The sequence below is a fragment of the Pelecanus crispus genome, chromosome 1, assembly GCF_030463565.1.
Source record: "Pelecanus crispus isolate bPelCri1 chromosome 1, bPelCri1.pri, whole genome shotgun sequence".
NCBI classification, from domain to species: Eukaryota; Metazoa; Chordata; class Aves; order Pelecaniformes; family Pelecanidae; genus Pelecanus; species Pelecanus crispus.
Window position 1 is genome coordinate 34,960,678 of NC_134643.1, and position 26,570 is coordinate 34,987,247.

The 26,570-nt window shown below is 41.2% G+C and overlaps 1 protein-coding gene across 1 annotated transcript in view; it reads right to left on the minus strand.

Annotated features, from left to right (window-relative positions):
- Nucleotides 1-14,734: 14,734 nt before the first annotated feature.
- NELL2 (neural EGFL like 2) overlaps nt 14,735-26,570 on the minus strand; it is a 154,180-nt gene continuing 142,344 nt past the window's right edge. The window contains exons 17-20 of the mRNA XM_075717588.1: nt 20,910-21,103; nt 19,780-19,956; nt 17,440-17,664; nt 14,735-14,785 (exon numbers count right to left, since the gene is read on the minus strand). Of these exons, the coding sequence (XP_075573703.1) occupies nt 14,735-14,785; nt 17,440-17,664; nt 19,780-19,956; nt 20,910-21,103 (647 nt within the window). The remainder of the gene's footprint in view (nt 14,786-17,439; nt 17,665-19,779; nt 19,957-20,909; nt 21,104-26,570) is intronic.

Sequence of the window (26,570 nt, forward strand, 5' to 3'; positions counted from 1 at the left end):
GGTCTTTCAATGATAGACCTGCACTCATGTCCTAAGCATCTCTTCTGCTGACTCCATTACGTTAAATAGCCACTCTGCCAGTCTGCATTTAAATAAGCAAGTGGATAAATAGGTCTATTCCGATTTTCCAAAAGTGTTACCAGTGATATGGAAAAAACACCAGCGGGATGGCCACAGAGAGGCACAAGCCCAGGAGGAGCTGCATGCCCCAGGCCCACACACCTTGTCCATCTCATGTGCTGCAGGCTCTAAGTGGCTTTGTTAGGAGCACGGAGGAGAACATGGTGCTGTTCCTCATGAGTGGCTTTTGGGGTTTTTTTTCAAAGCCAGCCAGTCCAGAAGTGGGAACGTTCCTCAATATTCCCCCAAAAAGTGAACAGAAACACAGAGTGAACCTGACTCTGCAATCATAATGAGAGGAGATAAACCAAGCAAAACCCAAGCCCAGCAATGAACATAAACAACCCTCATAACGAAAGCACAAGAAACAAGCCTGATCATCTGTACAGGTATCTAATGTGAGGAAAACATAAAAGACACTCTAACCCTTGACTGGCACTAAACTGAGCCTGTGTAGTGTGTACAACCCTCTTTTCTGTGCCCCTCAGGTTTTCGGTCAGGGCTGTGTACCCTGTGCTGGGGCCTGTGCTGCCTAACCAGGGTCTGTGGGTACCTCCTGGGCACATCGTGCAAAGCGCTTCCCTCCCCTACAATGTCGTCAGAAAGTCCACCATCCCTTCATACCCTGTGCCTTTTCATGCTGCACCCCGCAGGTCCAGGTTTGGTCTGTGCCCCATGAAGTCAGGTGGGGACTGCCCATGGCCGTACCACCCTAGGAATATCCGCCCATCTCCGCAGCGGTTCGTGAGGTGCCTCTTTTAGCTGGATTGCACAGTTGGGTTGTCTTTTTTAGAGGGAGGTCCTCCTGCCAAAGCCAAGGAAGAGTGAAGGCTTTCCCAGGAAAAGGGGGATAGAGCTGCTCTGTTTTTTACATGAAATACTGTGTCCAAAACACTCGCTGCATCGATGAATAGCCCTTCCACTCTGTTTTGCTGTCCAGGAGACTATAACTGTTTAGCTACAATCTGTTGTGTCCTGGAAAGCTTCATAGGACCTGACACCATCTTCATTCTACTGAAGCTTTTCCATTCCACTTTAAATACTCATTACATCAATAAGACACACATAAGAATGACTTCCCTGGCCAATTTTCAGCGCCATTCCTTGTCAATACTGAGTTTATAACAACTGACTTCCAGCAAGAGCTCTTTGCTTCAGAATGCCCTACGGAATGTAGCCGCGATAATCGTGTGAGATCCAACTGGATGTCCCTCTGAGCCAACAGTCACCCCAGTGTGCTCTTGGATAGGGGATGGTAGGGAGTGTTGGGTTACATGACAACAGCTGCACACGCACCCCCTCCAAAGAACACCGCAGCTGCAGGAACACCAGTACCCCCCTGCCCAGCTGCTCCTGGGGCCTTGCAGGAGTCTCCAGCCCATGAAAGGCTCAACCCCGCAGCCCTGAAGGCATGGTGGCAGAGGGGACCCCAATGCCCCAGGCAGGGGCAGGACACCTTGCTCATACCAGGGCTTTCCCAGCCCCATGGGCCAGGGGACACCCAGCACCACAAGTCAGCAGGGAGACTCTCCCGGTCACCCCACAGACTGAGGGCACTGCCCAAGGGTACAGGGGTGCTCTGGGGTGCAAGGAAGAGCATTTTGGGACTGCACAGGACTCATTGTGGGATGTTTAGGGGAGGTAAGCAAAGGGAGAGATCACAGTGGTTTGAGAAGGAACAAGTGTGGGAAAACAGAGGGAGAAGGGGAGAAAAGGAGCTGGTCCTGTGCAAAGAGGCACTGGCCAGGATGCAGTCAGTCCTGACTTCTCACTAAACTCCATGTCTTGTGATTTCCTGATGAGGCATGGTCCAGGGGCAGGGAGCTGTGGCAGGCTCCCCCCTCTCAGGCTGCTGGGTTCAGCAAACCTCTACCAGGGAGGACTGACTCCAGTCCTTGCTTTTGAGAGCTGAGCAAAGACATTTTCCGAGCACATAGATCAGGTCAGACACAACTGATGAGATGCTTGTTTTGGCTCCCCTCAAGGCTTCAGCAGGAGCTAGGTGCTGAGCTGTCTAGCACATCTAGTCTGACACAAGTTAAACCCAGTCGCTTTGTTTGGGATGTACGCGCATGTTTGCCTGTGTCTCAGCTGTACATCCAAACAGCATATTAAAAAATATATCAGGACGGCGCAGTTTCAAATGAACACTTCAAACAATGTAAAGAAAGCCAAATGCCTTACACCTCCCATGCCTTGTGGTCCAATGAAGGCATGACAGGAAGATTTCTCACTCTTTAGGGAGCCTGTATTCCCCAGTCTGGTGTTGCCCACTTCCATTGCTTTGTGATGCCAGTTTTTTCTCTTCTAGCTTTCAGATTCAGGCCTAGAAGTGTATTTGTTCAACTAGGTTTGGGGTCATAAATAATTGAAATGCACTAAGAAGTGGTAGTTTTGGTTGGCTGATTTATATAGTGAGGAGAGTAAAGTGGTTGTGACCTTCTGGCTCTATCTTTGACGAGCATATAATTGGGAGACAAGAAAGAGGCTCAAAAGCATGCCACTACATGGGAAACGAGCCACCTTTGCTTATGAAGGCATGAGGTTGTTCTTCTAAATTGCCTCTCATTCATGCAATGCGTAGTCTATATATTCACCTTTTAATACCCCTATTGGCTTTTCCAGACATGCTGGATATTCCTCAGTGTCTTGTTTGGTTAGGTCTGGGTTTAGTGGTCAGAGAATATGAAAGCAATGCAAGCCTAATGAGTGACATCATTGTGCATACAGTGCTGGGAACCTCAGCAGACAAACCCCAGGAACACAGAAAAGCAAGAGCAGGAAAAGGAAAAGGGAGGAGGAAAAATGCCCAAGCTGAGCCTTTGGTTTGTTTTTCTGTCCCACTAATGGCCCTCAAAGAAAGCTGAGAAGTTCTTCGCACAGAAGTGAAGGGAATAAGTTCCTTTGGTTTAAATGTGGTGCAGAATCAGCTCCCTTCTTGGTCACTTGTGCTGCCTATGTGAGTTCATGCCCTCTGTGGAGTTCACTGGCTTTAATTCTTCCACGGCAGTGTAAACCACTTGTGATCAGAGAGGGAGGACCACGTTCCTTACCTGTTATCACCCAAACATGGGAGGGACTCTACTGTACCATAATACAATCCACTAGGATGCCACTGTTTCTGCTCATCTGCACTGATCTAATGCTTTCAAATGGTTTATTATTTATGGATAGAATTTTAGGTCTAGTGTAAAATATGTTGTTCTTTTGAAAAATCAAACCACAGTATATTAAGCGTGAATTGTATGAAATTTTTTTATATTGTTAGCTCTTGATGCATATGAGGAAATGCACTTTGCATCAGTCCTTGCAGCCCTTAGTGTCAATTTTTTATTAATGCTTCCCTTGTAATTCTGTATTTGCTTCTGGTGTAGATGGGGAATAAAATGGGAGCTCTCCAGTGACTAATATGACATTTTTGAATTTTCATGGATGTTAACAAAAGACTGTGCGGTCCAGTGAATAAAAGCTACTTAATAAGTTAAAAATGACACTGAGATTATATCCCATGTGGATAATTTTTTTTATTAAAAATCATTCATTAAATGCCTGCTATTTTCCTGTAAGACAATATTTCCAAAAAGATTTAGCAGTCCATAAATGAAATGGGCATGTTCATGATCAGCTGTCATTCTGTTATTTGATTAGCTCTAAATCTGTGTGGGTTGTGAGTGCTGACAACCTGTTATCACCAAGCCCTTGGTCCATAGCATTCAGCTTTCTGTCTCTTAAGAGGCACTCACTAACAGACATTTGAAGGCCCAAACCGCAGGGCTTGGGGGGCACGTTGATGGTGGGTCCTTCCTCTCACCCACCCCATGCCTTGCAGTAATTGGATATCCAAGAATGAAAGTGTCCTGGGCAAAAAGAGAGCAAGCTAAAGGCAGCATGGCTTCGGCTCAAGGCTACTGCACTCAGCTAGGACAATTGATGGCTTTTTAAATCGGATTTAAAAAGAAGCATAAGGAAAAGGTGGGGATTGGACCAGAGGGTGCCGGGGGTAATGGCAGGGCACTTGGTTCCTGCACAAGTGAAGAAGGAAGCAGAGAAGGGACTGACTTACGCTCCAGGCTCCTCCATCCTAGAACAGCACAGAGACGTGCCGCCGTGACGCAGCTTGACTTGAGTACAGCTTTTATTTAGGCGAGTAATTCTAGCTTGTCCCAAGGAGCACGTGAAATCAAGCATTCACCTGATTCATTATTGCTCTCTGAAAATCTACAGTGTTGAAGCAAATATTTCAGAAAACAATTTCTCAAGTTCTGTTCTTTTCTTCAGGCTAAACATTTTCTGATATATACCTTCCAAATTCGGGCCATGATAAATGACATTCTTTAAAGACGGGCTTTGGTTTGACATATTACATCATTGTCCCACATCAAAAATGTTGCCAGTTCTAACAATACACATTATCTGATGAGTTTCTATATCTATTTTCACTAAATAAGTTGAAAAAAAAAATGTTGCTTTAATGAGGTACATATGTAAAACTATAGCATAGGCCAAGTATGAAAGAAATACAGATCTGAGGAACTGCTACTGTGCAGAACTGAAGGTGAAAGAGATTAAGAAGAAGAAATTGTGTTCAGAGTTAAAAAGTAGTTTTGTCCCAGAATAAATATAAATGAGCTTTCTGCTGCTTCAGGGTGGTGGTTTTTTTTTTTTTTCCCTGGGTTTGAAGCTATTATTCTGACCATAAAGGAGGGAGGGAAATTATATGCAGTTGTACAAATAGGATCAAAAATTTGTTCCATTTGAACTTTAGCCTATCAACTAAATAGGATGCGGATTAGCTCAGGCTGCAAATCTGAGCAGAGTTAGGAAATGTCAGCTATGTTAATGAGCAAGCAGACATTTATCAGGGAACTACTCTGAAAGTAATCTTCTTGCTAAGCCATCCAAGATACACCAACAGGTTGCATCTGTAATTGGGGGCACCAAGGCGCACAATTGCACAGACCGGACCCCTCTTTTCACAGCCATGGTGTTTCAGTCACATGTCTGCAAGTCTTTCTGCTTCTTTGTGTCTGTAATTTTTTGCATCACTGCCCCTAATTGTGCACCCTTTGAAAAGCTGCCCTGTATCGAATGGGTCCTTTCCTTTGCAACACTTCAAGGGACACAGCCAGGGCCTTCCTGGTGTCACCAACCCCAGCTCCCTCTTGGAAACCAGACTAGCTTTGAAACAGATTTGACTTTTTTCTTTTTGCCTCAAACAAACAAAATAGGCTAATTTTATTTCTAGTCAATGTAATTTTCAGGTTTATATATATTGATAGCCTCTTTGAACTTCATCACTGCAGAGAAAGTGATGGAAGAGCATGTCTGCACCATGACAGATAGGATGTGTAAGTGCTCCAACCCTACCAAAAACCATGGGTTAATAGCTCTCTTTCACTTAGCATGTGCATAAATATTTTAGAGCCCTGGTCCTAAGATGAGGAAAAATCTCTGCTGAATTCCTGGGCCTTGGATCCACTCCCTGATGTGTTTGGTGTCTCCTTGGCCAGAGGTCATGTCTCCTCAAGACAGCGAGCTAATGGTTGGCAGTCGCTTTTCCAGCTCTCCTACTATGACAGGAGGTTTCTTTCAAAACTAGGTGCATTTAACTTGAAACTGTACTAAGGGTATGGCTAGACAGCCACAAGCAGTGACAGTAATACAGGTTGACCGCCTCCTAAAGACCTTCAGCCACAGGACAGCAGCTGTTGTGTGCATGCCCCTAACCCACTGTAAGGGGAGCTACAGAGGACTTAGTTGTACCATAGCAGAGAGGAGGTGACAACATCCCTAAACTGCTCCTCCAACATCATCTGACCATGTGTTCTGGTGCCTTTAATCAGTTGTGCAACATGTCTAAAGCTCAGCACCAGAAGTTTTTCAGTCCAGGACACTTTTTCATCCTGAGGAAGTTTTCTAACAGCTGACCAATATCTACAGTATTCAGCTGGTGCCGTTTCAGGATTTTCTGGTGTAGAGCAGTACAGCACTCAGTAGATACACTATAAATTCACATCTAAGCTTTTCTTTCATCTTGGTCTCACTAAACCTGGGAAAAATTTATTACCTAATTCACTTGAAACCATTCTGTATATTTATTTTTGCTCATGAAAAGCATTGTGGTTACAGTGAAATCTATGTGTCTCTATAGTATTACAAATGTCCATGTGTCTTAAGTTTTGATGCACACCATGCAGGCAATGGCTGCAGTTCACCTTGTACTGATCGATTGTTCAGAAATCCAGGTTTATACTTATAAACTTGATTAATGCAAAACTGCTGGAACATAGCTGAAGAACACAACAAAACATAGAAACTATTTCAAATACTAAATCAAACACAAGTTTGGTTTCACTATTATACACCAAATTCAGCTGTCTGTAGGATTTTCCTCTGCTGACCAGGTGTACACAAGGATGTACTTCATATATGAACCTTAAATTCTAATAGCTCGAGAAAGCCAAACGCAACAGCTGAGAAGCTTTATGTGCAAATAGATATTACCCACAAGAAGCCATTCAAATGCATGAAGCATGCAAAAATCATTTGAAAGCTACACAAATGACGAAAACCTGCTACATAAGAAATAAAAAAGATCACTTAAATGGGCTATATAAGTGTCTGAATATATATAGCTTTGCTGGGAATTGATGAAGCATTTTAAATTTTGGTGTAAGTTGAGTGAGTCAAGAATTTAGACCTGTGAGTGTGAGGGTGCAAATTGACTTTCTGGGCTGCAGATTTTGGAAGCTGTTTCTGTTAAAAAAAAAAAAAAAAAAAAGGAAAAAAAAGGATCCTTGGTTTGCTTTAATCCTCTTTCAGAAGAAAACCAAAGATAATTAGGATTTCAGCAACTACTTTCTCAGTCTGGTTCAAGTCCCAAAGCAATAGGAAATACAGATGAGTCTGGACTGTGAAAATTGAGACTGAAGTCCAATTTTACTCCAAATTTATCCAAATTCAGTGACATTAATTATACAGCTTCTTAGGAACATATAAAATGCACAGTGGGAATGCATATATTTTAGTTTTTGTAAAGGGGTGGTTAGCACTGGCTGAAACCTCTAAAGCAACATGAGTGATCTCTAGCCCAAGGAGTGATAAGCTCCATGTAAGAAAGTTTGAAGACATGGCAGAATAAAATGCTCTGTTATGGGAACTGTCAGTGTCATGCTGAGAAAGGCCAGCACTGAAAGTGATCTGCCAGGTACTGATATTGGTGCCCGTAGAGGAGACATAGGTGGGAGCAGCACATCATTTTCTGAATAAAATACCAAGCAGGTGGTAATGTAGTTGCAAACCCCAGTATGTTACCCTTTCCTCACTTGATTTCCAGTCAGAGAAAGCTCACCCCATAACTTTGTGGTGAAGGAGTTAATTTGTTGTGACAGGGATGTTAAAAGCAAGAGCTCTTGCTGCTGAGGCTGGAGGGCACACTCTGCCTGGAGGGGCAGGGACCAGGGACAGGGTCTAGGTGCGATGTGTGTTTCTGCTGAGTTGTGCTGGTTTTGGTGGGATCACAGGCTTTGTGGGTTGCTCTGTGGGTGGCATGTCTGCTTCCTTTGAAGGCAGCAGCAGCTGAGCAGCCTCTCAAGTTTACCAAGTGAGGGAGGTGAGTTATTTCTTCCTTGCCTGCTGTGTTCTTCACAAGAGCATCAGGGCCCATCAAACGTAATTATTACCCAATAGAAACTTAAAAATGCAAACCAGACTAATTAAAAAAAGATCATTTAAACTATCAATATTACCCCCTCACCTTGCCACCAGCAATGTCTGCAAGGCCAAATTTTCACATCATCTGCATTAGCTGGGCTTTGACATAACTTGTCACCAGCTCAACCCAGCTGGGCAGGGGAAGAGGGGCTGCGTGGCCTACGCCATGCAGGCACCAGCTGCAAAGCAGCATCCACAGGCATCTCCCTAAAAATGTCCTGCAGAAGGAAAACTGGCTGCAGAAGGGAGCTCTCTCTGCAGTTGCCTGGGGTAAATTCTACAGAGCCATATGACCACAAAACACCAAAGCAGTGAGAGGACTGCACTTTGAGGGGTGTTTCTGAGCACCCACATTTTGTCCACAGCCAGTGCAGACGAGACGAACAAAGGATTTTTTTTTGCCTTGGAAAGCAAATAAAAGGCCTGGCTTCTTGCCTCTTCCCAGGGAAAAATATTTTTCAGACAATAAGAACTTTTTGTTCCTGACTTGAAGGCAGACCTTAGCTTTCCTGGGCTGTGGGCTGCACATGCAATGCTACAGGCTTGGGGAAGAGTGGCTGGAAAGCTGCCTGGCCAAAAAGGACCTGGGGGTGTTGGTAGATAGCCAGCTGAACATGAGCCAGCAGTGTGCCCAGGTGGCCAAGAGGACCAACAGCATCCTGGCTTGTATCAGGAATAGTGTGGCCAGCAGGAGCAGGGAGGTGATTGACCCCCTGTACTCGGCGCTGGTGAGGCCGCACCTGGAATACTGTGTCCAGTTTTGGGCCCCTCAATACAAGAAAGACATTGAGGTGATGGAGCGTGTTCAGAGAAGGGCAACGAAGCTGGTGAAGGGTCTGGAGCACAGGCCTTATGAGGAGCGGCTGAGGGAACTGGGGTTGTTTAGCCTAGAGAAGAGGAGGCTGAGGGGAGACCTTATCGCTCTCTACAACTACCTGAAAGGAGGTTGTAGCGAGGTGGGTGTTGGTCTCTTCTCCCAGGTAGTTAGCAATAGGGTGAGAGGAAATGGGCTCAAGCTGCCCCAGGGGAGGTTTAGGTTGGATGTTAGGAAAAAATTTTTCACGGAAAGGGTAGTCAAGCATTGGAACAGGCTGCCCACGGAAGTGGTGGAGTCCCCATCCCTGGAGGTGTTCAAAAAATGGGTAGATGTGGCACTTGGGGACATGGTTTAGTCTAGTCTACCCTTGATTGGTTTAGTGTGGACTTGGTAGTGTAGGTTATTGGTTGGACTGGATGATCTTGGAGGTCTTTTCCAACCTAAACGATTCTATGATTCTATGATTCCATGTTGGGGTGATATGGGAGCTCTGGGGACAGTCCCAAGTCCTACCCCTGCATCCCTCTGCACTGACAAACCACTTGACTTGCAAAATCCATATATGGCAGCCAAAAGGGGAGGTTTTGCCTTGCAAGGTTGCAAGAGGAACCAGTTTGAGCTGGGTCATTTTGGTCACAGCTTATGGAGGACCCAACTACACACAGCTAATAAAATAGCAGAACTGCACAAAGACACCTTTAGTTAGGGTGTTGCCCCCGCCTCCCGCCGGACTGGTGCCCACAGCTTGCCTGGGGGCAGGATGCTCCAGCTGCGGTGTAGTGCCTGGCTTCGCAGTGGGCCAGTCCCCACCTTGGGAAAAAACAGTTTGCATTGTGATGGTTCTAAGCATTTTTTACATTTTTACCAAGGCACTAAGAAAATAAACAGGAAAGGGCTGCGGCCCGCTCAGATGAAATATTCAAAAGCAGCATCAGCTGAGGTGCTTCTTATAAGAACAAAGGTAGCCACGCAAATACTGCATCCCTCTTCTTGTTCAGATCATCAGTCATTAAAAGACGGACAGGACCGAGTTAGCATTGGTGGGGTTGGTGGCTGTTTTTCTGGTTTGTTCCCCTCTCTCACTGAAATTACCCTCCCTCCCCGCCACGAAACTGCGCTTGAGTCAGTACTGTGTTTCTGCTGTTCTGCTTACACGGATGCTCTAGCTGTGGTGATGCGGTTCTAGTTATTTTGGTTTTCAAATATCAATCAGTCCTAAAATAAGCCCTTAAACAATTTTATTTTACAGTTCCAAGCAATACTGCTGCTACATAAATGACATCCTGGGAGTTACATTTGAAGTGTAAAATGGTAAAATGAGATTACTGATAAAAACAGATTTTAAGGTGAAGCATAGTAATTGACTTTGGCTCGCTTATGGATGAAATATTATGTGATCAATAGATTATTATGGTTTGTAGTAGTTAAAGTTTCATGTCATAGAAATAATCTATGAACAGATTAGTAGAATATAGGGTTGCAAATCTCCTGTTACAGTAAACAATGCCTATTTGGCATTTTACAGACTGTGTAAACTCTGGCAATAAGAAAATACTGATTAGTGCAGACCTAGATGAGTAATTGATTTTAACAATTGATTTTTTTTTTTATTTTTATCATTTTGCATTAGCACCATACTGACAAAAAAAAATATGTGAAATAATACACTGACACGCTAGTTGCCATTCACATGGCTGATGAACAGCCAGGGCAGAGATCTGAGAAACAGGATTTGCAACACGGTCTTTTTTTTATCAGGCCCTCTCTAAAATGCTGCTTCTTACTCAAAAAATCCAGTGGTATACTTCATCTTTTCTCCCAGGACAGAGATTTGGCCACCATGCTAAAGCAACAAGATGTTTTAAAATTTTAATTAGAAATTAAAATAGCAACAGAAGAGCTGGCCAGGACTGTGACTTGGCAAATATGGCTGTGACTTGGGCAGCAGGCACAACTGCAGCAGGCTTTACCTTTGCACTTCAGAAGAGATGCTTCTCCATGGGTCACCCACTCAGGAGATGCCAGACCTGCTCTAGTCTTCCTACTTGGATTTTCTTTATGTAGTTGGCAAAAGCTACCTGATGATTTTTAACTTTAATTATTAACTGGTTTGGGGATGAGTTAAACTGCATTTGCCTGTAAGTCTCACCATTAAAAAACAACTAGCTGAGCCCTACTTTAAAGCTGCTGCTATTTTTATCTGAGAAATCAAGGGTGTCCCCACCTGTTGAGAGGCCACGTGAGCTGAGCACCATCACTGTGCTGCAGCGGGAGCTGCACACTTTGGAGGAGACCCACAAGTGCTGCCTGGCCCATGCATCCTGCCCCACAGCAGGGACACAGGCAACCCATTCGAGGTGAGACTCACTGTGTCCATGGAGGAGATGCCACCCCACACACATCCTTCATTTGAAGTCAGCAGTACCTGAGATCTGGGTGCCCCAGGGTGAAGCTGCTGTAGCCCAACGCAGTTAATGGCAAGACCCTATGCCGGCACTGAAGGAGGGCATGTTTACAGCACTCCTTGCATAAATACCCACTTCTAGGCATCCCAGAAAAAAAGCTTTGGCTAGCTATGACTTAGTGACCATATTTCACCAGTTGCACTGTTAAAGGTGGAGCTCTCACAGAAGACAAAAATGTGCTTAGCCATAAGGAGGATGGAGGCAGCCAGCCCCCTGTTCTTGCCCATGGTAAATTTGTGAGTACCAGAACTTTGCATCTGCACAGTTAGCTCCCTTTTCCACAGTTTACAACACTGCTGCTTTTTGTTAACTTGTTTCACCATAGCATTGACTACAGAATTGTAACTGAAGACATCTCTGCCTTTATATCTGTAGGTCTATTAACTTAGGGCAATTACTCTGCAGAGAGGTGACAATTCCTTCATGGAAGTTATTGAATTCTGGTACTGCAAACACTGCAAACAGTGCATCAATAATGAAAGGCCAGTAAGAGAGCACAACGTACCTGCATCGTTCAGAAATACAATTTTTTTTTTATGGACTATATCGTCTGACAGATAATTTAGGCCTGGAAATTAGACATCAATTTTTAATACTATTCAAATTTACTTTTCAAGGAAAATTAAAAACATGAGCTACTAATTACTGGCTTGACTGAACAGGAGGGAGATGGGGAAGAGGGGGTGAAAGGGAAGAAAATGAGGGTCACCAAGATGTCTCACTGGAGTTTGCCGACCTTTAGAAGAACTCCCAACTGATTAGTAAGCTTGAACATTGATAAATTGGATAATATTCACTCAACCCATTCTCATTTTTTATTTAGCAGAGAATTCCAGCTTTGTTCAGCAGTATGACTTCCTCTCTTTGCATATATGTAACACCAACTGCCTCTCCAAGGATCTGATTCAAGGTTTAGCTATTAGGTTATGTCTCAGTTCTTGGCTTTTTAGTCTGTTTCGTAATGTAGTGCACTGTTCTTCATGAACCTACAACAGCAGAAAGATCCTACAACACTCAGGTCAGGGTAGGCAACAAAAGGAAAGAGGTGCTTGTTTTCCACCTATACACCATTTTAGTTTTGATTAAGAACTGGGATTAAACACCAGTATTACACTGCCTTCAAGTAAGGATTGAGAAAAAAAAATTGGAGATAATTTTCCTTCCAGTTCTCATATCTAAATCTGATGTCAGTGGATGCACTGAACCAGATGAAGGGCAGGGACACTTGCCTTGCCCATAATTTATCTATCCATGGACCCAAAATAGGGATGCTTAAAACTGTTCTGTGGATACCTGCCCTTCTATCTACCAGCTCTGCTGCTTTCCTTCAGAGCTTTGTACCGCCTCTGACAGAGCCCGAGGATTCTGCCCTGGAAAAATGTTAGCTCTTTTCAAAAAAAGAAGTCTGGTCTTCATGCATTTCCTATGTCTATCTTATACCTATTCTTGAACGAAATTGAAGTGCAATTCTTAAACAGTAACACCTTCTGCTAAACCTTCTCTCAGAAACAGGCATGCAGCTGCCAGTGGAATCCACTGGAGATGTGCATCAGAGGGGAAAACATGACCTCCTGACAATTACTAGCAGGCAAGAAAACACTGTACAGAAAGCAGCTTCTTTTTCAAGGAATTAACACTCTTTAAAAATTTTGATTGCAGCCTGCTGGGAACTGGACAGCACAGTAAAACCCTTGAGTACCTGTTACTTATGGACTAGGTGAGGAAAAAGGTTTATTTGGTCTGAAAATCTTCATAGCTTTAATGGTCCAATGTAGACTATCAATTTGGGTGGTTTTGCATTTTTTTTCAGATTTTTAGTTTTTTAGTTTTGTTTGTATTATTTGCATTCAGTGGCCTAGCATCTTATGTATTCCCTGCTCCAAAAACATCCAGTACTCAGCAGACACTAGGGCTCAAGGGAATACCTACCAGATACATGCAGTTGCATGGCATTCCTTTGATCTCCGGCTGTACATGAAACACTGTGAAGTAGCATCTGTTTGCGGGAAAATAATTCTGTTTTGTAAAAAATGTATACATGGAAATCCCTTGTAAATTAATAATACACAGGGGTAGTAATGGAAGTTTTGCCTGTCCTGGTTGCATGACAATCTACTGAACTGGTAAGAGAGATGCTGACAAGAAGCAAGGCACTTTGAAAAGAACATGACTACTGGAGCAGTATTTAAAGGATGCTGTCATCTTGGGCAGTTCTTCCTCTCCTGTTGTGCTTCCACTGTTCATGATGCATTCCTTACAAATTCAGCATTTTCAGCCTGTAATTTGTAAGCACTGCTTTATTCTTTATTTCTCTCCCAGAATAACATAGCTTTGGTCACGTAGCCTCTTTTATTTATTGTCCCAACAGTACAGTAGTGAAAATAAGGTTTGCATATTGAAGTGATCCTCATGCATTAAGATACTTTACACAAACAACTAGAACAGCTGTGGAGCTTATAGAAAGACAAACCAACCCGGGGCAGCTGGAGAGAGGAGGAATCTGGAGAAGATCCCCTGTAAATCTGAACAGATGCAAGTCACACACAAATGGTCTGTACCCACTCTGAGTGACAGCATCCCCCTGGCACGGACAGTCTGATCTTTAGGCACGTGAATCGTTCTGTTCAATACACTGTAGTGGCTCAGATGTAGGAAGTTATTTAGGTATTTCCAGAAAAATAACAAAAGATAAGAAATGATAGGCATAAGGTTGCGCTGGGCAGAAACTCCCATATGTATAGGAGCTACACCAGCGATACTGGACCTGTATTGCCTAGCTGCCTAGGCGTGCTGGCAAAGAAGGAACAGTAACAACACACATGAAAATGACATCCCTGAAAAGGAAAGATGGCACAAACAGAAACTTAAGGTAAGAGAAATATTTATTTAAATTTGCACAATAACGAGCTTATACTGAACAAATTCAATCAAGAAATAATAGTAAGTGCAGTAAAACAAGGAAATATTGATGACTTTTCCCATCAGAAAACATTAAGAAGCCATGCCTGTGCATCACGGTTTTTCTTTTTTGGGGTTTTTTGGGTTTTTTCTTTTTTTTCGTTTTTACAATAACTTCTATCTTTTTTTTTTTTCAGAGCACATACTGTACATATCACATCTTAGCTGCTAGGTTCTTTATTCCTGAAGGCTTCATCCTTTTACTTAAACATCTGCTAAATTCTGCAGTGAGCAATCAAACACATTTGTGCAGATCCAAATATAATTAGGTAAAAATCTCTGCATCTGGTCAAGTGTTGGACTCTCAAAGCTTCGGAAGACCCTGTAAGAGCTCCTAGTTGATTTTGGATCTTGACATCGTTATGTACAGCATTACAATGTGTCACTTTACACTAACCTAAATATTCTGCATAATGATGTCAGACAAATAGCCAGAAGATTTGAGCCTAGCCTCATACAAAGGTTTACATATCTGAGCTTGTCTTGAGTCCCATAAATTTCACTCTGATTCAGGTAGCTGAGTTCATCACATACCTGCACTTTAGATGGATAAAACCAATCTAATTTTAGTTTTAATTTTATACAATTTTTGGTCTAAAGGTCTTTTTTGTGAAGGAAAATTCTTTAACCAGAAACTGCTTGTGAGAGACGGTTGTTGGTGTCACAGTTCCTGAAGGCACTGTGGGTCCACTGAGCAACAGATGTGGCCATTCTAAAGGAAGGAAAAACAGAAAGAAGAATTGAAACAATTAGCATTTTGTACAAACCAAGTCAATTTAACAAGCTCAGCCATTTGCAAACACCCATCAGATTTGAATGTACAGATTTGTCAAATACAAGACATCTACAGGTTTTGATTGGATTCCTGACATTGTCGTCATGTCCTTCCCTTGTGGAAGGGAATGGTCTATTATGATTCCTCTAATTGCTTGGTTTGCTGTGGTCCGTATCCCAGAGCTACAACAGTCAAACTGAAAGAAGCTGGGATCAGTGGAAGAAATGCCCCCATCATAAAGGTATCAGGCATCTGCTCAAGCACACAAAGCTGGGTTTTATTTAGTCCTGAATGCTTCAAGTTAATGCATCCTGATTCTAACACCAGCAAACATTAATCCATAAAGTTTTTCCTGATAGTCCACACATTCTTCTGAGAATATTAGCAATTAAGGGAACAGATTGCCTATGGACATCATTAAAGTACTGGAGAAATTGTTTTCTGCATCTCTACTACTTCTTTTCTGAAGTCTGATTCTTACAATGCAAATAAAAAGTGCGTATTATGTTTAAATTACATTCAGTTAACTAAACTGCCAGGACTGATTAAAGACCAAGGTCTGAATCATTCAAACATTTTCTTTCACTCCTTCTGTTACAGGAGGTTAGACAATCCTACTGTCCACCTTCTTTGCTTGTGATTTGAAATGGTTTTGTGGCTAAGCCAGCTTTGGCTGATGCCCAGGTTTCTGAATTCTTAAAGGATTTATGTAAACCTATTTTGCTATAGCTTGCTTAGAGAGGCTTAGAGTGGAGCTTTGACCTTCCATGTGATGCTCCGCAAGAAAAGAGTGGGGTGACACAGGACAAATGAGATGGAGAGCTATACAAATTGGGCACAACATTAACCTGATCTGGAGGGAGTCAGCTGCTTGCATGCCGAATTACAACATTAAAATGTTGACAATATGGTCAGATAATGTCTTTCAAAAAGAGAACTGCTCTGTAAAGAGAATTGAGTAAGATATGGCTTCCTGAGGGACAAAGTGGTACATCTTCACTGTCATACAGATTCACACCTGAACCGTATTAAATCTATGGGGTTTGGCAGAGTACCTGTTTTAGTCTTATAGATGTCCACAATGCAGCAATGGACTTTATTAGTCTACGTATGGGTCTACACTGAATACAAATTAGTCAATGCTTAAGGTTCAGTCTTTGCTTAAGAGAAAAGGGCAGACGGGAGCAGCACATAGGTGGCCATCAGCAGAACTGATACATGGCTTCTGCATTGCCATCGATGAGCAGTACAACAATGAGAACTCATTTCCCACCACCAAATCTCAGAAGCGCTTTAGAGAAGAATCACACATAACTATTTGTTTTACAGATGGGGAAACCAAGGCACATAAACCTCAGCAACTTGCCCAAGCAAAAAGTAACTTCTAGCATTAGAGCTGGTGTACAGGTTTCTGCATGTAAGCCTGTTTCAACACCCTTTGGGCAGCATCCAGCTTTCTAACCATTAGCCACTCTTTCAGATCACATAATTTTCTTCTAACCACCAGCCTGTTCTGACATCAAGACAAATGCCTACGCTTACTCACCACATACCACTTCCCTCATAAAAGGACTATGCCTTGACAGCAGCAACTGCTGTTGCACATAGTCTTGCGTCAGGCAAAGTGGAGGAAGAAGATGGTGCTTGACAGCTGCTGCTACATGATCAGTAGCATCTCATCTCTCCCAGAAGGAGGTTAGATTATTTTTTATGAGCACCTTTTCAAAGTAGTTAATTGTACCATGTACTAGAGTTTGGGAAGTATCTTGCTTGGGAAGGACATAGAATAAAGACCAAAATCAGCTGTGAATTTCAGTAATAATTAAAGACCTATGGATGAATCCTGCTGTCTCTCCTTGGCCACTGTGGAAACATTCTTTGTCATTTTCAATATTGGATTGTGGAAAATACAATTCACCTTACAGGCTTATTTTGAATGGAAAAACTTATTTTAACCTCCTTTTCTTTTGCATCTTTAAAAAGAGATGCCAGAATTCACATAAGCCCATAGCCATTAATTTTTATTCTCAGACAATGAATTCCTTTGACTACAAAACCTATGAAATGTTCTAAACATTATGTTGATTCCACTATTAATTTTAAAGCAAGAAAGCTATGTAATCATATAGCTAGTCCTTTTATTCTCAAAACAATTACTATTCTCAAAAAGCAATTCAATCAGTTCTGATAACGCTATAGTATCACACAGAAAAAACTTCTTGTGTGAAGTCTAGTCTTACATACCTATTCATTACTGTATATGTTTCCAAGATAGCATGGAGCTATATGGTAAGAACTGCAATTGCACTTGAATTGAGCTATCCTGGTGGAAAAGCCAAGCTCACTAACTTGTCCACAGCACACTGCAGCACAGGCTGTTGTCCTGTTTCTGACTTGCCAGCACATTAAACCATCCTTCTAGCACATGCAAGAGGGAAGTTAACAAAGCTGAACACTTTTGTGTAATCTCCACTACTTTAAAGCAAGTGTAGGCACCACCTACCCACTGACCAGACTCAGTGCATTAATATTTATATGCCACAGAACAAGCTGGGAAAGAGGCATCTCAGCTTAGTTTTTATGCTCTTCACCTTGCACTGGCAGAGGGTGCACTCTGTGCCGTGCTTAATCCAAGAAGATCCAGTGAAGCGAATGACGTTGGTTTCATCCAGGCAGGTTTTAGTGATATCATTGCGAATGGTGTCCGCTTGGCAGGGGTCAGTGACACAGCGCGGGCAGCACTCATTCTCGGGGAGGACGCTGAATTCACAATCCACCTCCGGGCACGGCAAGGGCCAGCAGTCAACTTCGCCTTGCTGTTTACAAATATTACAAGAACAAGAGAAGATTATTAGCTCTTACTTTGTTTCATCACGCGTTTCTCCGACTCAGCACTGTGTTTCTTAACTGGCTAATTTCATCCATCTGGTCCTATTCAGAAGTCAGTGCAGAGAACACTGATATTCACTGCCTGTGGGAGATGCAGCAAGTTGGGTGCTTTTTTCTGCATGCTATTCAGGAAGTGTATTATTTTTAACTTATTTCAACACACTCTGCATCAAGTTGCAGCTGAAAATTCTCCATAAACATCATGCAACATGGATCTGTCCTTGTGAAGTCCTACTTCTGCAAGTGACATAAGCCATAACAGGGCTGTACTACAGAAGTGCTTCAAAAATCTCCTGTTTCACCTAGTTCTTACTTCTATTTGGACTGTTGGTTCACCATTTAAAGCCCTCAAATTCAGCTCTGGGCTAGGGTTTATCTTTGCCACACTTACAAATGCATTGGCTGAACTACAGGTGTCAAGCTACCAGCAGCCCAATGCAGCAGGGAACACCAGCACATTTTCAGTGAGAGGACCTCCACCAACTTACCATCCATTTGGGATGTTATAATCAGAATGCCTGATCATGCTTTCTGCACAATGGGTTCAGTACAGTACGGAAAGGTCAGAAGAGAGACTTGTGTTGGGCCAGAACATTCTCAGGGGAAGTTACTGTATGCCTGTACACAAATCTAAAACTGTCTAATTATTGACTTCAGTTACTAGAAGTTGGAGTCAGCTTCCCTTCAACTCTGGACAAGGGCCAAAGTTTCAGATCTATTGGTCAAAGAAAAGACTTCACAGAAGTCATTAATGCATGCTTCTTTTGGAGCAGGTCTATCTCTGATCTCCAGCTTACTCAGCTTATTTGAAAGACAGATTGAGTAGCCTCGATTTAAGGGGGGCAAGAAGAATAGTATTTGGCCCTAGGGAAGTTTATTCACAAAAACTGTATCTCAGGCTTTGAGAATGATGAGTTCAGTATCTCCAGAGCAAAAGCTGAAAAAAATTCCTAGGTATTTGCCATAGCTCCAAATTTACTCCTCTTGTTGCAGAAATTATTCTGAAGTTACTCTTTTACAACATTTTCATCTGGGTCAATTTTCCTCTTTTTGAATCACATGATGGTAAGAATGAAAGCAATCTTAAAACCAGACACTGATCTTGATATTTCAATTTATTTTTTGTGGTGATGGACAGTACAAGGAGTAGACAATAGGCTGTCAGTTAAAAAAAAATCCCTGACAACTGAAAGAAAGCAGGCTTTAGTTACAGAAGTAGCATCTTGAAAAAAAAGAAACATCTATTGAGATCCCAAACTGCAGGTTGTTTTGTTTTGTCTTTAAGACATTTAATGAAGCACCTGGGAATCTATTTCATTGGATTTTAGCAGCAGTAACACTGAAAGCACAATGCCTACAGAAATTGGTTTCTGGCTGTTATTCATGATACCCTGACAAGGGAAAGCTGCTAGTTGGACTAGGCTTTACATTCGGAGATAACCTGTGATAAAAGCTAGTTGTTTTTATCATGGGATTTTTTTCTGTCACAGAAACTTCCTGAGTGGCATTATGCAGAATAGTTTTTGCTCAGACTCTGAAACACATGCCTAGGAAAAAGATCACAAGCTTTAGAAGATTTTTTTTCAAAACTCATTTCACTATTTTGAAAAATGCATCAAGTCTTATTATTTTTCCTGTTACTTAGAATGTCTGAATGAATAAACAAATTTTAGTCTATTGGCATCTTTGAAATAATCAAATGTGATAATAAATACATATTTAGAATTTCCTTATACAGCTACGTTGGTCTTTGAATGAGTGAACACATGAGTGTTAGTGTGTACGTGCCATATCCAAATGACCTCCACTGTTTGCTATAAACAATCTTCATGAGTAAATAATTTCTGTTAGGTTTATTGTGGCAAAATGCATTTTTGACTGGAACTTGACAATACTGACAATATTCATGAAAACCAGATTTCAATTATATGCATACTCCAGAGGAAATTAAATGGACACTAATGTCTGAAAATTATTCACAGATCGGAATATCTCATATCCTTTTTCCCTCCTGTCTCTGCTGCTGTAATCAGGAGCCTTACCAAACAGCGACACTGCTGACAGTTCTGTATCCAGGAGTCACCGCTGTTGTAGGAAAGCTCCCCGCTCTGATGTAAACACTGACTGCTGAGCCTTGGGTCACATTCAGGACAGCAAAATAGGTCAACGGTGGGATTTTCACAGTCACAGACCATTCGCCGGCACATCACATATCCACTCTGTTGTTGAAAGACAGGCATAGAGCGATGGCAGAAATGTGACCGACTCCAGCAGTATTTGTACCAAAATTTTATTTTTTGGCATGATTCTAAGCCACTAGCAGCTTATGAGTTTTTCCACTGTACGATATCTTTGTCAAAATACAGTTCAAACAGAGGCAGAAACCACAATACAGACTCAGTAACTACCAAAATGTTCCCCTATTGTCTTATATACATCCTTCACACAGCCAACCTTCAGACAGCTCTCACCTAAGTTGATGGAACACAAGGGTGTCTTTCCCAAGGGTCAAATTTTAATGGATTGCACTGTTTATGTCATTCTCATATGAATGCTAGTTGAGTCTCGCTTTAAACTTCCAGATCAGCCCCTCTCCTCTGTAATTATTCACATAAGGAAGATGATAGGTAGTCTGAAATTAAATTAATGCCCATGAAACTTGAGCTGCTGAAATGCTCAGGACTTTGTCAGCAGCGTATTGGGCCTTCATTCTCCATCAGCATTTAGCTTGCGATCAAGGTTCCCACAGCAAACATTTGAGAAAGCTAAGCTGAATTACTCTGCAGATACAGAAGCTACTTCTATTTATAGCCATCTGCTAGAGATACTGGCATCAGTCACCAAAGCCAATATGTGTCTAGACAGACAGTTTCTTTGCATGAAAATGCCGTTACTCCCACCCCGGAAACACAGGTGGCATCTCTGCTAAGAAAATAGTACTATCGTCCTTCTCCCAGTACCATATATTAAACCTCCTGTGGAAGTTCTGCTCATGCAGATCGGCGAGAGAAGCTCTCCCCAAAACCATGTACGACACATAATTCCATTTTTCTGTAGTACCACACGCACACCTGAGAAGACAGCTAAACCAGAAATTTCACTTGAATCACGACACTCTTCCCTTCAGCCCTACCACCATCTTGCAGAAGCAGCTAGTTCTATTTCTACTCACCTGGCACGAGCAGACAGAGCATCTGTCATTCTCCAGCACCCAAATCTGACCATTGTGCTTGATTTTGTCTTCATGGATACAGTCTCCTGTGCAGTTCTTGCCATGGGGACATCGACAGTCGTACCCACCATCCAAATTAAAGCAAACAGTGTCATTGGCACAGCTATGCCTTCCAGTTCCACATTCATCAATGTCTGCAAAAACATGCCATGTAATGCTTTTAGACCACATTCAATTAACAAAAATGTTCTTGCGGCAGTCAATATAAATGATTCTTGGCCATTAAAGCCTTCAGCTGAAAATTAATTTGCACTTCACCAGAACAGGGAGAAATAACTTACAAGTTCACAAAAAATTTTTTTCAAGTCACATCAACTTTTAAAACATGATATTTTGAGTTTTCCTATACATCTTTCTAAGGGAATGCTATTGAGTAAGGTAGTTAGAATTAAGAAATCACAGAAAACATACAAACAAACAAAAATAATTTTCAGCTCCCTAAAGAGCATTAGTTTGTGGGAAGCGTTCATGAGATGTGCAGTTAAACAAGCAAAGCTGCAGAATCTTGTTTTCAAAACCTTTTGTTGGCTCTGTCTAGCACATTTGAGTTCACTTGCTGAGAAGTTAATGTGAAAGGTGACATCTGACCTGTAAGCTCATTTAAGCAAGCACACCATGCTTTAAGTTGCATCATTTATTAGGGTGTGCAAACTAGAATATTTTAATTATTCAAGTTGCAGTGACATCTATAGCCTTTGTGTCTAGTGTAGAAAATAAAGAAAAAAGATTAATGTATCCAGTGAATACAGGTAAATTTACTTCAAAACAATCATATCTCAAAGAATTCAAGAGGAGCTTTAAGGGCCTACTTCATCAAGGTACACACAATTACTTTGCAAGGGCAAACTAGCAGCACACACTGCCTCCTACTTGACTGGTCCTTATTTAGCTTTTTTAGCTGTCCATATGGAGAAAAGTTATCTGGGAAAAAAACTTTGAAAGGGCATGAAGTAAACAGCTATAAGCGATAAAAAGTGGAAAACACTGGAAGAGTTTAATTCTGCATACAATTTCCCAACAGTCTGGCCCAAGCTCTTAATTAGAGTTCATTAAAAAGTAGCATTGTGATATTTAACTGTCCAACAGATCGGTACAAGACAAACTAAGCAATATGCTCACGAATGTATCTTTCGCCATCAGCATAAAAACTTAATAAAGCAGTCAGCTTTGGGTTCAACAATGGAAATGAAACCTCCAGTTCACCTCAAGCACATTCAGTTTAAAGCAAAATAACTCAATTATCATTTCAATTCCAAGTGTGGCTGCAGTCAAAAAAAAAGTAAACAAGTTGCTAACATGAATATGAATTGGGATGAAAAACAGCAGGGAAATTATTAGAATTCCATTGTATAAATAAGCAGCATTGTGAGTTTCCTTCAAATACTGTGTGCAATAACAGCGGCACCATCTCAAGAAAAAGTATTGCAAAATTACTAGGGCTTCTGGGAAGGATGAGGAAAATGTCATTTGAGAAGAACTGAAAAGAAATGGATTGTTCATCTCTAAAAGAACATCAGCAAGAAGGGATAAAACAAAAAAAATAATGAATACTCCAGAGAAGACACGTTGAGAGCTTTTGTTCTCCATGTTGACTAACACACAAGACAGGGGACAGTGAATGAAACTGAAAGACAAGAAATTTAAGTCTGAAAAAAGGAAACAATTTTTCATATAATGCATAAACAAACCATGACACTCACTGTCACAGAGTGGTAAGGGAGAAAAAACCAGCATAGCCAAAAGTGTGTAAAACTAGCAAGAATATTCATAGAATCATAGAATGCTTTGGGTTGGAAGGGACCTTAAAAATCACCTAGTTCCACGCCCCTGCCACAGGCAGGGGTATCTTCCACTAGATCAGGATGCTCAAATTCAATTTGCAATGCTAACAGATTTTGGAAGAGAGATTACGTTTCATGCATTAGGGTCTATGGCGCCCTTATTTATGTATCAGATAATCCAGAACAGGCAAATCATGTCAGATCTCCACATCTTCTACCTCGCTATCTTCTGAAGCATCTGGAGTCAGCCACCGTTGCAATAGGGCAGAAGACAACTGGGATCATGAACCTAATTCAGTGTGGCTGTTCGCATGGCCCTGAGCAGCTGAAAGGTCACAGGCACATCAGACAGACATCCTAACAGTAAGGATACAGAATTTGTGGAACAGACAGCCCTGCAGAGGCTGTGCAATCTCCAGACTTGAAGTTTTTTAGACAAATAGCTAACAGGAGTGGTTTGAGTGGTGGTGGTATGGGCAGAGCAAAGGGATGGAAGAGCTGCTCTCTCCCTCTATTTTCTCTTACATCTGTACTGAAAGTAATACAATCTGGCAATTTAAAATTAAGATCTCCATATACTCAGTCTAACTGGTTTTAAGTTATGCAATAAAGAGAACAAATACAAATCCTATTTAAATATAATGATTCAGATTAACTGCAGGATTCTCTTTATCATTGAACTATTTTTTAATAAATGACTTTCCAATGCTTGTGTTCATTTGTTTAAAACACTCTTTTGTACAAAGCTTTCACATAGCTAGTGTCATAAATGAATAATATCGCTTCTCAACAACCAGGCTACTTAACTGAAAGTAGCCATATTTAATGAGACACTTGGACAAAGTTCAGCTATCATGTAAATAAGAACAGTTTCCTTTAAAAAACAAATGGTGACCCTATAAACACTAAGTCTGCATTTGACACTTACGTACAAGTGCATTTCACAATTTTCCCATGAGGAAAAGGCTTCTGTTGTTTGTTTTTCAACATGGTAACGGATAGTGCACTGATACTGAAAATAATTGATTGAGGTTTCATCATCGACTCTGGTAGTGAGTCAAGCTTATCAACATTGAGAACTTATGAAAAATCCAAACCTTGGTTTTTTTCAGTTATTTTGTTCATGAAAATAAATATTCTGGATAGGGCAATTTAAATATCCCTGGTCAAAGCAGGAGCTATTTAGGTTTTCATTCTAACCTGATCAGAAACAGCAGTATGTTTATAATGCAGCAAGAGAAACACAAACTTTGCATGCATGAAATTCTCATCTGCATTATTCATCCACATCAAACTTCAGGCATTATCTACAAAGAACTTGCACACAAATCATCCATACCAAGCAAAACTTTGTTCAGCTATTTCACTTTGGATTTATAATGGATGGTGAATTACATTACTGATACTTTGTTTACAGCCATAATCAGCTCTCCAAGTTCCATAACCATATGGACAGGGTACACTGGCCCCTCCGTTTTTTGTGTCTGAAAAAGGGAGAGGGGAGGATTACAGGTTGCATATTTCCAGTATATCCAGCCACAGAAGTATGTTATTATCTTTCCCATATTGTGTGGTGTTTTGTGTTTTTTTTAAAAAAAAACACTACAAAACAACAAACAACAAATAATTCACTTCAGGCTATTTACAACACACCACTTAGGAATCAAGCAGCTTGAATGTTATATTAGAACATTAAGTCTCAAAAGACTTGGAGGTTTGCCTCAGAAAAGAAAACAGAAACAAAGTGTAACTAGTTATCCAGTGCTAATCTGAGGACCAGTTCTTATTTATCTAATCTACACTAAAAATTGCAGCAGCTTTGATCTGGCATACTTTTAAGGATTTTCCTTTTCTTACCATCATCCCTGGGTACAACTTACATGTTGCAATGACAAAAGATCACCATGGATAAAGAAGTAGTGATACATGTTAAAGAAAACTAGGAGTTAATTGTATCACAAGTAATTTCATGCCTACATGGGAAAAATACTGGGCTAAAGCTATACAAAATGGTGACAGTATGATTAAGTGACTAAACTTCATTTGTAATATTTAACAGACTGCAAGGGCAGAAAACTCCAGAAATATGGGAATTTCAATTGCCCCACCAGGTTGTGACCCAAGGCTGTATTTAAGAGATTTACTGAACATTTCTTGGAACAGATAGTCAAAGAATCCCAAAGGGACAAAGCACCATCTGACTTGGCCCAGAGCAGTGTGCAGGCTCTGATTCAAAATATCTCTACTGAACAACTACCCTGTATTGGTTACCAACAGCGACCACAATGTACGCAATTTCAACACCCTTAAACGAATTTTAAAAGGCAGCAAAAAATCTCTGTGGTAGTGCTTTTATTTTAAAAGGGGGAATTATGTTAAAATGATGAAGTTTTAAAGATGAATTAAAACTAGCGGCCAAAAGGACAAAATGTTTTCAGATAGAAAGAAGACTGTTTAAAGATACTACATTATAGATTCAGAGTAAACATATACTATATTAATGAAAAAGACTTTAAAGGGGGGATACATTTCATATAATGTACTGTTTTTATTTGAAAACTTCATGAGCTCCTTTGTACAATACACGCTCTTAAAGGAACTATGTGCCATGGAATAAAAGAGGTCATTGCCTCACAGATTAATAGCAGGTTAATTAGTAAGTAATAAGAGGCAGGAAGAAATGGTCAGGCTTTCACAATGGAGAGTTGTCCCAGGGAAATTCCCCAAGAATCTGTGCCCAAGAACGTGTGCTGCCGAATATACTTAGTCATCTGGAGGAATGGATCAACAGCGAGATGAAAAAGGCTGTTTATAAGTACTAAAACCAAAAAACTGACAGTGAAATATAGAAGTATTTCATGATATTGACTGAGTAAACAATAATATGTCAGATGAGATTCAATTGTAAGGTGCATGGGGAAATACCCATTCAAAAATCAAATCAGTTTTTTAGATCTATTCTGGAAAAGATCTTGGAGCTACTGTGGGTAGCTCTAAATAATGACAACTCAATAATATTTTGGGCAAAAAACCACAGATACAATATTGATAATGACAGATGAGAAAACTCACAATAAACTCACAAGGAACGTGAACAAGGTGTAATTAGAAAATAACCTGTGTACACCTTGCTAGGTAGTGACAAAGGGCTCAGAGATGCATTCTGATATAGCTGGTGGAAAGTTGCACCTTTCCCTCCTCTGATGAGCTGTCCAGACTTATGTGCAGGATGTAATGCCCCAAAAGGTCTCCCTCAGACATGATTTCCTTCCAGAATCATTCTGATATCAGTTAGAGTGTCATCTATGTAAATAACAGATAAACATTTGTACCACTGAGAAATATGCTGTTGGAAGAGATGGGTTGGGAGGGTGGACAGTTCCTTTGCTCTGAAGCAACTGAAGTTTCTCATTTACCTTAGCTCTGAGGAGTAGCATTAGCTCAGCAAGGTGACAACATGAGGATACCCGAATACTTTTTTGCTTAAAGCAAAACAGGAAGGAGTGCATTTGATAGGGAGCCCAAGCTCTTCTGAGCGCAGTTTGGTTTCTGTTCTTCTCTGTCCTAAGCAAATCTATTGTTTGATGTAATCATTCTTCAAAGAGCAAGTGAATTGTGAATAATTTATCTGTGACTTCATGCAAGCCAGCTGTCAGAGTGCTTAGCAGACGTGGAAGATGAAGAGCTGAGACTTCAGATGCCAGTAACACCAACTTCACAGAAATGTTGTTTCCTGATACAGTAAATGTGTTCATATTACTGTCTTATAAAATGTAGTGGTCAAGTTTCTGTTTTATTAGTCCTTTTATAAAAGATGAGA